Source organism: Oncorhynchus keta, chromosome 36, assembly GCF_023373465.1.
Source record: "Oncorhynchus keta strain PuntledgeMale-10-30-2019 chromosome 36, Oket_V2, whole genome shotgun sequence".
In the NCBI taxonomy this organism is placed as follows: Eukaryota; Metazoa; Chordata; class Actinopteri; order Salmoniformes; family Salmonidae; genus Oncorhynchus; species Oncorhynchus keta.
The window spans coordinates 18,563,270-18,579,202 of NC_068456.1; the positions used below are offsets into that span (position 1 = coordinate 18,563,270).

Consider the following 15,933-nt stretch of genomic DNA (forward strand, 5'->3'; position numbering starts at 1 on the left):
GATCTCTGTTTCTTGAGACCTAGAACTAGCATCTCTGTTTTGTCCGAGTTTAAAAGTAAAACATTTGCCGCCATCCACTTCCTTATGTCTGAAACACAGGCTTCTAGGGATGGCAATTTTGGGGCTTCACCATGTTTCATCGTACAGCTTTGTATCGTCCGCATAACAGTGAAAGTTAACATTTTGTTTCCAAATGACATCACCAAGAGGTAAAATAAAAAGTGAAAACAATAGTGGTCCTTAAATAGAACCTAAAATAGAACACCGAAATGTACAGTTGATTTGTCAGAGGACAAACCATCCACAGAACCAAACTGATATCTTTCTGACAGATAAGATCTAAATCAGGCCAGAACTTGTCCGTGTAGACCAATTTGGGTTTCCAATCTCTCCAAAAGAATGTGGTGATCGATGGTATCAAAAGCAGCACTAAAGTCTAGGAGCACGAGGACAGATACAAAGCCTTGGTCTGACACCATTAAAAGGTAATTTACCACCTTCACAAGTGCAGTCTCAGTGCTACGATGGGGTCTAAAACCAAACGGAAGCATTTTGTATACATTGTTTGTCTTCAGGAAGGCAGTGAGTTGCTGTGCAACAGCTTTTTCCCCAAAATTTGAGAGGAATGGGAGATTCGGTACACGCCAATAGTTGTTTTCATATTTTCTGGGTCAAGGTTTGGCTTTTTCAAGAGAGGCTTTATTACTGCCACTTTTAGTGAGTTTGGTACACATCCGGTGGATAGGGAGGTGTTTATTATGTTCAACATAAGAGAGCCAAGCACAGGAAGAAGCTCTTTCAGTAGTTTAGTTGGAATATGGCTTGCAGCTTGAAGTTTTAGAGGCCTGACTATTTTCATCAATGTGTCAAGTGACATAGTATTAAAAAAACTTGAGTGTCTCTCTGATCCTAGGTCCTGGCAGTGTTGTGCAGACTCAGGACAACTGAGCTTTGGAGAAATACACAGATTTAAAGAGGAGTCCGTGATTTGCTTTCTAATGACCATGATCTTTTCGCCAATGAAGTTCATGAATTTATCACTGCTGAAGTGAAAGCCATCCTCCCTTGGGGAATGCTGCATTTTAGTTAGCTTTGCAACAGAATCAAAAATAAATTTTGGATTGTTCTTATTTTCCTCAATTAATTTGGAAAAATAGTATGATCGAGCAACAGTGGGGGCTCTTCGATACTGCACGGTACTGTCTTTCCAAGCTTTTCGGAAGACTTCCAGTTTGGTGTAGCGCCATTTCCGTTCCAATTTTTTGGAAGCTTGCTTTCAGGGCTCGGATATTTTCTGTATACCAGGGAGCTAGTTTCATACGACAAATGTTTTTTGTTTTTAGGGGTGCAACTGCATCTAGGTTATTACGCAAGGTTAAATTGAGTTCCTCTTAACTTCCTTTTGTACTCTGACGTCCTTGGGTAGATGGAGGGAGTCGAAGGGTATCAAGGTATCTTTGGGTTGTCTGAGAATTTATAGCACGGCTTTTGATGATCCTTGGTTGGGGTCTGAGCAGATTATTTGTTGTGATTGCAAATGTAATAAAATGGTGGTCCGATAGTCCAGGATTATGAGGAAAAACATTAAGATCGACAATATTTATTCCATGGGATCAAACTAGGTCCATAGTATGACTGTGGCAGTGAGTAGGTCCGGAGACATGTTGGACAAAACCCACTGAGTCGATGATGGCTCCCGAAAGCCTTTTGGAGTGGGTCTGTGGACTTCTCCATGTGAATATTAAAGTCACCAAACATGTAAATATTTTCTGCCATGACTACAAGGTCCGATAGGAATTCAGGGAACTCAGTGAGGAACACTGTATACAGCCCAGGAGGCCTGTAGAAAGTAGCTATGAAAAGTGATTGAGTAGGCTGCATCGATTTCATTGTATTAAAGTCAAAAGACTGAAATGCAGTCATTTTATACTTACACTACCGTTCAAAATGTTGGGGTCACTTAGAAATGTCCTTGGTTTTGAAAGAAAAGCACGTTTTTTGTCCATTCAAATAACATCAAATTGATCAGAAATACAGTGTAGACATTCATTTTTTAAATGACTATTGTAGCTGGAAACAGCTGATTTTGAATGGAATATCTACATAGGCGTACAGAGGCCCATGATCAGCAACCATCACTCTTGTGTTCCAATGGCAGGTTGTGTTATCAAATCCAAGTTTATCATATTAAAAGGCTAATTGAGCATTAGAAAAACCTTTTGCAATTATATTAGCACAGCTGAAAACTGTTGTTCTCATTAAAAAAAGCAATAAAACTGTCATTCTTTAGACTAGTTGATTATCTGAAGCATCACCATTTATGAGTTCGATTACAGGCACAAAATGGCCAGAAACAAATAACTTTCTTCTGAAACTCGTCAGTCTATTCATGTTCTGAGAAATGAATGCTATTCCATGTGAGAAATTTCCAAGAAACTGAAGACGCTGTGTACTATTACAATGCTGTGTACTACTCCCTTTCACAGAACATCGCAAACGGGCTCTAACTAAAATAGAAATTGGATTGGGAGGCCCCGGTGCACAACTGAGCAAGAGGACAAGTACATTTGCGGGTCTAGTTTGAGAAACAGACGCCACAAGTCCTCAACTGGCAACTTCATTAAATAGTACCCGCAATACACCAGTCTCAACGTCAACAGTTTAGAGGTGACTCCGGGATGCTGGCCTTCTAGGCAGCGTTGCAAAGGAAAAGCCATATCTCAGACTGGCCAATAAAAATAAAAGATTAAGATGGGCAAAAGAACACAGACACTGGACAGAGGAACCATGCCTAGAAGGCCAGCATCCCGGAGTCGCCTCTTCACTGTTGACGTTGAGACGGGTGTTTTGCGGGTACTATTTAATACAGCTGCCAGTTGAGGACGTGTGAGGCTTCTGTATTCTAGTCATGGCTCATCCTGTATAACTACTGCTGTACCCACCTTTTCTATTCAAATTTCACATTCCTTCAGAAAGTATTCACACCCCTTGACTTTTCAAAATGTTGTTGTGTTACAGCCTGAATTTGAAACAGATTAAATTTAGATTTTGTGTCACTGTCCTACACACAATACCCTATGATGTCCAAGCTGAATCATGTTTTTATTTTACAAATTAATTAGAAGTGTAAAGTTTATATGTCTTGAGCCAGTAATGATTAAACCCCCCTATGTCAAGCCTAAATAAGTTCAGGAGTAAAAATATGCTTAACAAGTCACATAATAAGTTGCATGGACTCACTCTGTGTGCAATAATAGTGTTTAACATGATGTTTAAATAACTACCTCATCTCTGTACCCCACACATAAAATGATCTGTAAGGTCCCTCAGTCGAGCAGTGAATTTCAAACACAGATCCATCCACAAAGACCAGGGAGGTTTTCCAATGCCTCACAAAGAAGGGCATCTATTGGTAGATGGGTACAAATAAAAAGAAGCAGACACTGAATATCCCTTTGAGAATGTTGAAGTTATTAATTACACTTTGCATGGTATGTCAGTACGCCCAGTCACTACATAGATACAGGCGTCCTTCCTAACTCAGTTGCCGTAGAGGAAGGAAACCGCTCAGGAATTTCACCATGAGGCCAATGGTGACTTTAAAACAGAATTGAATGCCTGTGATAGTAGAAAACTGAGGATGGATCAACAACATTGTAGTTACTCCACAATACCAACCTAATTGACAGAGTGAAAAGAAGGAAGCTTGTACAGAATACAAATATTACAAAACATGCATCCTGTTTGCAACAGGTAACTAAAATAATACTGCAAAAAATGTGGCAGTGCGATTAACTTTTTGACCTGAATACAAAGTCATAGTATGTTTAGAGCAAGTCCAATAAAACAAATTACTGAGTACCACTCTCCATATTTTCAAGCATAGCAGTGGCTGCATCATGTTATGGTATGCTTGTACTCGTTAAGGACTTGGTAGTATTTAAAAAAGAAACAGGATGGAGCTACACTCAGGCAAAATCCTAGAGAAAACCCTGCTTCACTCTGCTTTCTACCAGACACTGGGAGATGAATTCACCTTTCATCAGGACAATAACGTAAAACACAAGGCCAAATCTACACTGGAGTTGCTTACCAAGAAGACAGTGAATGTTCTTTAGTGGCCCAGTTACAGTTTTGACTTAAATCTACTTTAAAATCAATGGCAAGACCTGAAAATGGTTATCTAGCAATGATCATCAACCAATTTGACAGAGCTTGAAGAATTTTGAAAATAATAATGTGCAAATGTTACACAATCCAGGTGTGGAAAGCTCTTAAAAACTTTCAATCGCAGCCAAAGGTACAAAGTATTGACTCAGGGGTGTGAATACTTTTCAATAAGATATTTCTTTATTTCATTATCAATACATTAGCAAACATGTTTATGTCATCACTGGGTATTGTGTGTGCATGTAGAAAAAAAATAGTAATGTCATACATTTTGAATTCAGGCTGTAACATAACAACATGTGGAATAAGTCTAGGGGTATGAATACTTTCTGAAAAAACTGCATTCGTTACACCTGCTACAGAACACGAGAGCGGAGTTGAGCAGTTGGAAATCCTTCCATGTCTTTCCTACCGCTCTGCTAAATTCACTCCGCACTCACAGACAGAATTCGATTCATTCATTAAAATCAGAATTTAACAAACAGCCATCTATTTTTGTGACTACCTGGGCCTAGCAATAATTTTTAAAGTATTGAAACCAAACCATATCGATTTGAATGAAAAGTGATCTTTTTTTGCTGAGTTTAGGTCAGGAGCCAGATAGGGAGCCTAAGAAGGAACGGAAATGAATTATTTAGGCTATATTATTTGAATTATTTCAGGGCATATAGGCTGTGACTTACTTTGAATTAAATACAAATTAAACTAAAAATGATTTATTAGTGCTTTTTAGAAACATGAGTTTGGCCAGTCTGTGACTTCAGGCTCATGCGATGGTACCTTTCTTTTAGCATGTGCACGTAGTAACTACACTATCATGCTTTTGGGATAAATGTATTTTCAGATTCCACAATGATTCTTTAGTTGTGGACACGACATCACCACACTCCCTCTCTTACTCTTGGTCCTCATCTTTGTAAGTCACCTTGATTAAGCACCTGTGTGATTTATCAGTTTCCTTATGAAAATATTTAGCAAACTCCATGACAGTAGCTTAAGCAAGGAGCTATAGCAGCACACAGGTAGACTACAGATGCATGCTGGGGCGGGCATACCCTGAGCTCTTGAAGTGAGCGCTACTGGAGCAAAATTGGAGCGGGCGAGAAGGCCGCCGCTCCAGCCTTTGGGAATCTCGCAGTAATGATTTAAGCCCCCGGGGTGGCAGGGTAGCCTAGTGGTTAGAGCGTTGGACTAGTAACCGGAAGGTTGCAAGTTCAAACCCCCGAGCTGACAAGGTACAAATCTGTCTTTCTGCCCCTCAACAGGCAGTTAACCCACTGTTGCTAAGCCATCATTGAAAATAAGAATTTGTTCTTAACTGACTTGCCTAGTTAAATAAAGGTAAATAAATAAACATACTCTGACCCGCTATAACATCTGCTAAACTGTGTACGTGACTAATAAGGGAGCTGGAGTCCGCACTCAGGTTTTTTCCCCCAACCTTCCCTTATGATCAATTGATTAGCATGGTTCACTCACAGGCCTACACAATGGATGATGTAACAAGTATACTTTGCATTGTATAAAAGATTGGGATATAGGGAGAACTAAAACGTGTGTTAGCAAAGAAGTATTACAAACGAATTGCTGACAAACTGACACATCTTTGGATTTCTAATGTAATGATACTGTATCAGAACCGCAGCACCACAACAGGGAATCAACTTGGACTGAGACCTGCCATGCTTATCTGAACCTATTAATTCCAGACTTATTGTCAAAACAAGTTGACGGCTAAGCGGATAATTGATTTAGTCTCAGCGGCTCTCCCTTGAAGAAATATTCATGAGGCCCATATTGCTGGCAGAAGGCTGGAGGAACTTTAATTGAGATGCTGCGGTCCATTTCAATGAAATGGTAATCATGATGCAGTATCATTATAGGGTTCTGCCTGAAATGAAAAGTGTTTGTGTACAGGGACACAGGAGAACAGGGTTGATTGATTCGAGCGTAGGAGGCAAATTGGGGTGGACTTGTGTTTGAATTGATAAGCATTGAGGGATGTGCGTGCATGTGTGCGTGCATTCAAACAGCCAGTCGATTCCCATGGAGAACAGCTGGAGTGTATCATTGCGGTCTGAGTTCAGGATAAAGGTTAGCTGGCTTAGGCAGGAAGGAAGATGCTTAACCCAGTTCCATCTCCAATACCAGTATCTTATCTTGTAGTGAACATGTCTGGCTCCTCAGCAGTATTCAGTCCATCTGTCTACTGTATCTGAACAGTCAAATAGTTTGCTTCACCTGTGTCTAACTGACAGTTTGCTGTAGTCCCACTCCAGCTGTTTGTTCTGGCAGTCACGGTTGCCTCTGTCCAGATGTCCAGCAGACTCTCTGCAAGTTACCTGGCATAGCTGCAGTCCAGGCCAGTTCAGTCAGTCCAGCTATCTCAGGTGCAATTAGGCTTATTCTGGAGGGCTAACAGCTGTTCTGGACAGGCAATTTGGTGCTGTCGTTGACCATTTCAATGTGTTAAATTCATGAACTATGTTTTCTGTTATTGACTGCCTATGACACCTGTTAATTCATAGTAATATCATCTCCATGACAGAGAACTTAGGTATAGTTTTACCCATAGAAATAATAATGAATAGTCAATGATGGCATAATGGGTGGACTGGCAGCCATTTGGAGTGTACCCATGCCTGGAAGTAAAAACAGGAAGTTTATCCTTCAATCTGTGCTGTGATTTGTTGAGTCAACTCACATTCCCCAAAAATAAATTCCATAGCATGAGCCACATCAGTTAGAATTAGAGGTTGACCGATTAATTAGGGACGATTTCAAGTTTTCATAACAATCGGAAATCGGTAATTTTGGACGCCGATTTAATTTTATATATATATTATCTTTTTTACACCTTTATTTAATCTTTATTTAACTAGGCAAGTCAGTTAAGAACACATTCTTATTTTCAATGACGGCCTAGGAACGGTGGGATAACTGCCTTGTTCAGGGGCAGAACAACAGATTTTTACCTTGTCAGCTCAGGGATTCAATCTTGCAACCTTATGGTTAACTAGTCCAACGCGCTAACCACCTGCCTCACGAGGAACCCGCCTGTTACGCGAATGCAGTAAGAAGCCAAGGTAAGTTGCTAGCTAGCATTTAACTTAATCAATCATAATCACTAGTTATAACTACACATGGTTGATATTACTAGTTTATCTCGCGTGTCCTGCGTTGCATATAATCGATGCAGTGCGCATTCGCGATAAAGGACTGTCGTTGCTCCAACATGTACCTAACCATAAACACCAATGCCTTTCTTAAAATCAATACACAAAAGTATATATTTTTAAACCTCTATATTTAGCTAAAATAAATCTAGGTTTGTAGGCAATATTAAACAGGTGAAATTGTGTCACTTCTCTTGCTTTCATTGCACGCAGAGTCGGGGTATATGCACCAGTTTGGTCCGCCTGGCTCATTGCAAACTAATTTGCCAGAATTGTACGTAATTATGACATAACATTGAAGGTTGTGCAAAGTAACAGGAATATTTAGACTTATGGATGCCACCCTTTAGATAAAATATGGAATGGTTCCGCATTTTACTGAAGGAATAAATGTCTTGTTTTCGAGATGATAGTTTCCGGATTCGACCATATTAATGACCTAAGGCTTGTATTTCTGTGTGTTATTATGTTATAATTAAGTCTATGATTTGATAGAGCAGTCTGACTGAGCGATGGTAGGCACCAGCAGGCTCATAAGCATTCATTCAAACAGCACTTTCGTGAGTTTTGCCAGCAGCTCTGTTGTTTATGACTTCAAGCCTATCAACTCCCGAGACGAGGCTGGTGTAACGATGTGATGTGAAATGGCTAGCTAGTTAGCGGGGTGCGCGCTAATAGTGTTTCAAACGTCACTCGCTCGGAGACTTGGAGTAGTTGTTCCCCTTGCTCTGCATGGGTAACGCTGCTTCGAGGGTGGCTGTTGTCGTTGTGTTCCTGGTTCGAGCCCAGGTATGAGCGAGGAGAGGTACGGAAGCTATACTGTTACACTGGCAATACTTAAGTGCCTATAAGAACATCCAATAGTCAAAGGTATATGAAATACAAATGGTATAGAGAGAGATAGTCCTATAATTCCTATAATAACTACAACCTAAAACTTCTTACCTGGGAATATTGAAGACTCATGTTAAAAGGAACCATAAGCTTTCATATGTTCTCATGTTCTGAGCAAGGAACTTAAGCATTAGCTTTCTTACATGGCACATATTGCACTTTTACTTTCTTCTCCAATACTTTGTTTTTGCATTATTTAAACCAAATTGAACATGTTTCATTATTTATTTCAGGCTAAATTGATTGTATTGATGTATTATATTAAGTTAAAATAAGTGTTCATTCAGTATTTTTGTAATTGTCATTATTACAAATACATTTTAATAATTGTCCGATTAAATCGGTATCTGCTTTTTTGTCCTCCAATAATCGGTATCGGCGTTGAAAAATCACAATCGGTCGACCTCTAGTTAGATTCATTTGAATGAACATTCTCATGACGTTGGCTTGGGGGGAGGTTTATTTTTTTATTTTATTTTTTCTTTATTTAACCAGGCAAGTCAGTTAAGAACAAATTCTTATTTTCAATGACGGCCTGGGAACAGTGGGTTAACTGCCTGTTCAGGGGCAGAACGACAGATTTGTACCTTGTCAGCTCAGGGGTTTGAACTCGCAACCTTCCGGTTATTAGTCCAACGCTCTAACCACTAGGCTACGCTGCCGCCAGTCATAAATAACTCTTTCCCCCTTTTTCATCTCTCTACCCAACTGATGTTACATTTGCAAACCTCTTGGTTAACATAGAGATTCTGGGAACATCAGAAGGTGGGGGGAAATTAACTATATTCTGGTAATCTGACCAATTGAACATATGCGGTGGTACTTAATGAATATGATGTCAGTTCGGTTGTCATCTGAGACATTCTCATCAATGATAAGATGACATAAACTCTACAGTGGAAAGTCTACACACCAGTTATCGGATTCACGTGGAATTGTTGTGTCATGCCTTGGTCATTGTATTTTGTGTTTTCGTTATATATTTGGTCAGGCCAGGGTGTGACATGGGTTTATGTTATTGTATTTTCGTATTGGGGTTTGTAGTATTTGGGATCGTGGCTGAGTAGGGGTGTTGTATAGGCTTGGCTGCCTGAGGCGGTTCTCAATCAGAGTCAGGTGATTCTCGTTGTCTCTGATTGGGAACCGTATTTAGGTAGCCTGGATTTCACTGTGTATTTCGTGGGTGATTGTTCCTATCTCTGTGTAGTGTTCACCAGATAGGCTGTAATAGGTTTCACGTTCCGTTTGTTGTTTTGTATTTTGTATAGTTATTTTCATGTATCGCGATTTCATTCATTAAAGAACATGAGTAACAACCACGCTGCATTTCGGTCCGACTCTCTTTCTACAAACGAAGAACAACGTTACATGTTGTTAAATTTAAATGTTTGAATATGAAATTATTCGTCATGGGATGAAATGTGATTTTAGCTTCTAAAATGTGAGATTTGGGTTTTCATAAGGTTAGGGCTCTGCTCAAATCAGTGGTCCGCCCCTGTGAAGGGACATGGGCTATAAAACTTTTCAAACATGCCCTCCTCTCCCTTCCTATATAAAGCCTTGACGACAATATAACCTCCTGTTCCGAGGATGTGAGGACGACGGTCCGATGTCAGAATGGTTCAGATAATAACTACAGAACGAAGCCAACATCAGCGTGAGCTCTGGTTGCGAATGGTATCAACTTTTGACCTCTTAATCACTATAGAAGTGATACCTCCTAGCCTTTGAGTTAGTAACAGCAGCTGCAAACGCAGGTTAGGAAGGAACAGACAGAGTATCCCGTCTACCACACAACGGCGTTACTACAACGTATTCAATTTACCGGCAGAGACATTCTTCAAAGGACTCAGTTGGGCAACACGGCCTTCCATCTACCACCAACCTACCGAAGCGCAGCTCAGAGTAAATATTTATTGCATTTTCCTTTTCCAAATGGGTGGTAATATAGAATGCATAAGATACTGTATTTACAATAGCACAGCTTCTCCCTGTGTCCCTCAGTCTTCCCACTCTTTCACTCAAACCCAGCCCCCTTTCTTTTGTGTAACCAGCTGTCATAACTGTTCCGCCCGCTTGGGACATTTTCCTTTATGACGTAATTTGTAATCAAATTATGATTAATTATGTGTATGTGTAATTCTGTGTGATTAGTTAGGTATTTAGCAAATAAATAATTAAACCCAATTTTGTATTGCTGATTCAACTTGTTAGCCAGGGTTCGTGCAGATAACCAAGAATTTACAACTTTCAGATGAGACTGAATTAAGGTGAGGATTAATATTGACGGCTATTGATGTAAGATATTACTAGGTCTTTAAGAGTTTATTCGGAATATAACAGCTCTATAAATATTATTTTGTGGTGCCCCGACTCTCTAGTTAATTACATTTACATGATTAGCTCAATCAGGTAATATTAATTACGGAGAAATTATTTTATAGAATAGCATATCATATCCCTTAATCCAGCATAGCCAAAGACACGACAACATTCTACAGTACCATGGCAATCCAGCATTAGTTGATAGAATGTTCAAAATGACCATAGAAGTACCAGGCAGCCATTGTGAGTGTACCCATGAGTTTACCAGTCAATTGCCAGGGTTAGAGCTTCCAAGCTTGTTCAATTCATTCTTATTTCTGAATGCGGTAAGAAAAGGAGGAGCAGACTGCGGAGAACATAATAGCTGAAGCCCAAACTAACAGCTCTCTCTTCTCTACCTCCATATCCCCAGCCATCACACCTGAGTTCGGAGCCTCTTCTCCCTCCACACAGTTTCCACTCCCACAGCTTGCGGCGGCTGCCCCACTACCAGCCCCTCCACATCAGCCACCCCATGCCTGTCTCCCTGAGTGTGGGTCAGCAGCCCCTGCCACCGGTCCCGCCCCACCACAAGGCTCTGCCGGCCCACACCGCTCTCTCCCCACCACGGGCACCGCCCTTCCACAGCCTGCCCCGACAGCAGCCCTACAGAATGGACCAGGTTAGTACTAACTGTTCAGCTATACACCATGAATACAAATACAGATGGATTTTCCTTATTGGGGATTTCTTTGGAAATTGATCGAGCTCGGATCGACATAGTAAAATTTCCACAATACATCAAATTCTAAGAACATATTCCAAACATATTCCTCACTCACTTATTCATAACACCTGCCTTGGGTCCCAATACCCATACTACTACACAATGCATAAGTTATGGACATTGCATACTAAATAGTGTGTTGCTGTAACCATTGGAACAGCCTTACAGTTCTCCATGTTCTCCACACATCATGGTTTGTGCTGAGCCAGTGGGGCTGTGTATAGAGGATGTAAGTCCATCTGTCTGCTCAGGGCTCACGCAGGCAGCTGATCTGTATGCTTGGAGCACAATGTCAGTTGTCCGCAGGTTTATGAGGCACAGTGTACACTAGCAGATGCACGTAAAAACAGACATTAACTTTAAGATGTTACTTTTCTCTCTGGTATATAAACCACATAACTGCTCCCAGAAGTAAGGAAAGACCATGCAAGAGATGGAGAGAGACAGATATAAATGTAATGCATCCTTCTCCTGAGGTACTCTCTGTTGAGGTGGGGCAACTGATGGATCACATATGTGGGAATGGAGTGTGTGTGTGTGTGTATTTTGGTTTCCATAGCAACCTAACTCAGTTCAGTTCCCCATTGAGAAAAAACAAACAAATATGGTTTCTGTACATCCAAGGCGCTCAGATTCTTTTGTACTTTTTATTTTATAAACAAAACATGAAATAATGATGAAATTCAAACTCATGAGCTGTATACACTGTGTACAAAACATTAGGAACACCTTCCAAATATTGAGTTGTACCCCCATCCCCCTTTTTCTCTCAGAACAGCCTCATTTTGTCTGGGAATGGACTCTACAGGGTGTTGAAAGTGATGCTGGCCCATATTGGCTCCAATGCTTCCCACAGTTGTGTCAAGTTGACTGGATGTCCTTTGGGTGGTGGACCATTCTTGATACACACAGGAATCTGTTGAGCATGAAAAACCCAGCACCGTTGCAGTTCTTGACACACTCAAACCAGTGTGCCTGGCATCTACCATACCCCGTTCAAAGGCACTTAAATCTTTTGTCTTGCCCATTCACCCTCTGAGTGGCACACATAGACAATCCTGTCTCAATTGTCTCAAGTCTTAAAAATCCTTCTTTAACCTGTCTCCTCACCTTCATTTACACTAATAGAAGTGGCATCAATAAGGGATCATAGCTTTCAACTGGATTCACCTGGTCAGTCTATGTCATGGAAAGAACATAATGTTTTGTACACTCAACCCAAATGTCCGCTATGATGTCTGACTACCCAAGGGTCGTCCTCATGGTTTAAATAAGGTTTCACAGTTCAGGCAAAAAAATATACATCTTGACTTAGGTCTGCTGAGGGGCACAGTTGGTGTTGAATGTGTGTGTCCATATCATGTCATATGGTGTCCATGGTGACCTCTTTTCTACACGACTCCTGTAGTGGAGTATCTGATCCAGAACTACCCCTGCTGTGTAGGATTCATTCTCCATATATCCACCACAGAGATGCAGACACACAACACTCAATGTATAAGATGCATTTAACAACAGATCTAGGATCCGATTACCCTACCCCTTAACTATCGGAGAGAATAAAACGCATCTGATGCAGGGTCAGTAGAGGCAACTTCTACTTACTGGGAGCAACTCCAGTCTGGAAAAAGTCTTAAATCTGATTAGGTCTTTATTTCAACCTCTGTAGGTCCTCTCTGGTTTTATCTGCATCAGAAGATGATTCAGCTGCCATCTACAAGAGGTGATCTTATTCTCTGAGTTTAGAGATTCAAAAGGCAAATTGAAGCAAACAGACCACTGTTTCACAATAAGTGGTTTCTGCTGTTTGTCCTATTACAAGAGTCTTTAGATGTGTTTTAAGGTACAATACATTAACACTAGTACTGTAGACTCAGTCTAATGTGTTTTTGTGAGGGCCGTCATATCCGGTCTAAGAGCTGGGGATGGTCATTCATAAACAATTAATTCAATAACCCCTGGCTGCATTCAAAAGACACACCCTGACACTTCTGATGATGTATCATGACGTCTGACGAGTAAACACTTGCAGGGCGAGGGAGGAAGGAATTACTTTTAAATGGACCGCCCTTGCCCGGAAATTCGTCACTTGTTCATCTCGCGATGATTGTGTTTTCAGCCACCAGTAGCTTGTGGGTGCTTTATATGAGCTACAGTAAATTATGATTTCATGTCTACTTATATTAACTATATAATTATTCATATATACCTACTGTATGATAGCTAGCAAATTAATTAGCTAACTAACGTTAACCTGCCTAGCTGGAACTTCTGAAGAAAGAAAGGAAAATGTTTTATTTCTACAATTTCCAAAAGCTAACCAAAGAAAAAACATCATTACTTTTATGATACGTCTTTGTGCATTAGTGGCACAATTTCAAACGTATTTACATTTGTTTTTACTTACACTTGTATGTTGACTTCATATTGACGTTGAGGTTTTAAGTTTTGTCTGACCTTTCTTAGCAGATGTATAATCATTGCGAATTGAATGATGGGGTGTTTAAGGCGCCAAGTGATCATAATTGTACACTCACAAACTTCATTAAAAACGAGGGCAGAGGGGCTTATGTTCCCTTGCTTAGCTATTCATTTGGACCGACGACCATATGGCCGCGGGGATTCCCCCAGGGCATAGGGCCGTTACTTTGAGTTTGGAGCGCAGCCCCTGTCATGCAGTGTTGTAGTACTTGATATCATATTTTGAGTCTCGGTCTTGTCTCGTTGGATACATTTGTACTCGTTCTTGACTCGGTCTCGGACAGTGAGGACTCGTCATTTTCTCCGACACCAGCGGAGTAAAGAACCAAATTATCAGCTTCCATTTAGTCAGCCCATAAAACCCCTTCACCGGGTCAAATATATACACTCCTTTCTTGATACATTAATACCTGAATAGTCTATATCTAGATATGTTTGCGCAGTGGCGAGCCTATTGGACCTAGGTCTTCAGTGTGTGACAGGTTATTAATACTGAAATAACAGCAATGGTAATAGGAGTGCCATTTTGTAAAACACAAAGGGCCAGTGGTGTGGTGGATGTTACCCAGGTATATACAATATAGGCACTTTTTTCCCCCCATCGCAGGGAAATGTTGGGCCAAATAGCTCGTGCTTGGCTCTGCCCAACTCCTTGCTCGTTCTGCCCGCTATGACTCATTTGTTGTCTATCTTGGTTCAGTTATAACAATCTTTGGTTGAATGGCAGATGCCTTCTATCTAGTTTCTGATGACCTAGCCAATGCCTGATTTAGCTAGCTAGATTTATCTCCCCAGAGACAACCAAAGACAAAATCCTAATTGGATATTTTTTTTCTCTCTTCAGTGCTAACCCTTTCCTTTCCAACAAAAATTGAAGAGATTAAATCAGAACATATTTGAAAATAATAATATAATTATAATTATAATTTCATAAATCTTTAGCCCTTCTCTGAAGGCGTAGAAGGCCCTCATTGTTCCCCACTGTGTTGGGGTTAGTAATAATTTGTAGAGTGGCTCTATTTGCCCTCAGTATGCATTTCTTCACCATTCTGAATGTCTTAAGAATCCATATGTTCTTCTGAAATATGAACACAGATATACTGGGCATTATGAACTCTTACTACCGTGACGATTTGACAAAATTACAATCATGGTCTTGAATTGGACTTTTTCTGGTCTCGGTCTTGACTCTGTGTTGGACCCCTTGTCCCCCTTCCGGTCTCGGCTTTGACTCAGTCTCGCCTCCCTCCGGTCTTGGTCTTGACTCGATTTTCTCCGGTCTTGGTTTTGAATCTGTTCGCTTCAGGTAGTCTCGAACACAGCACTGCTGTCATGTCTTCAGGTGCAACTATAACCCCACTACTTTGCCTACCGCAGCCATGTTCAAACCACTCACATAATGGAACAATATTATTTTACATCAGTGGAACAAAACATTTCAAACATTGTCGGTATAAATCACCTTCAAGCAGTTGCTGACACTGACACATAAATCATTACAGAGCTGAAACTCATTTAGTTTTCGACACACTTTCCACTCTTAATATGTGACAGTGATTTCTGGAATTTCACAACAACATGGATGTTTTTACACTTCATTCAGTTCTCTAAATGCTTTGCATTTGGTGTTTGCTGAAACTTGGCACTTATTTCTGAGTATTGCTCAAGGTTTCTCCCTTTCCTCCCTACAAACTGTACAGAGCAGCTGGGATGCTGCTAGCAGATGTTTGCCATTACCTCGCCCTTCCCTCCCCGTTTTAGATTAGTAACACATGATGACACATCATTTAGTTAAACTTCCAGAGTGAACTGCTACAGTGGTGGCTACAGACCTGCATTGTACAGAGCCTACCATATGTTGGTGACACACTATAACACAGTGCCCTCTAGTGAGGTTTCAGTACCAACACTACTCTTCAACTTCTGGTTTATTGTTCCTAGGACTGCGAGAAACCCAGTCCACCCCAGAAGCCCCTGCCTGCAGACCCTCTGGGCAGGAGGGCTCGGGTGGGACGCAGCACCTCGGTGGTGGGGATTCGCCTCCCTGGACCCATCCCTATCCCCATCCCCACCGTACCCAGACCCCTGCTCACCAATCCACAACTGAACAGGTCTGTGCTA

The 15,933-nt window shown here is 40.9% G+C and overlaps 1 protein-coding gene across 2 annotated transcripts in view; it reads left to right on the forward strand.

The window, feature by feature from the left end:
* Positions 1-15,933, forward strand: part of LOC118369744 (disintegrin and metalloproteinase domain-containing protein 12-like) — a 179,301-nt gene that overhangs the window by 158,498 nt on the left and 4,870 nt on the right. For both annotated transcript variants that reach the window (XM_052498615.1, XM_035754404.2), the window contains exons 21-22: positions 10,978-11,226; positions 15,754-15,923. In XM_052498615.1, coding sequence (XP_052354575.1) covers positions 10,978-11,226; positions 15,754-15,923 — 419 coding nt within the window. The remainder of the gene's footprint in view (positions 1-10,977; positions 11,227-15,753; positions 15,924-15,933) is intronic.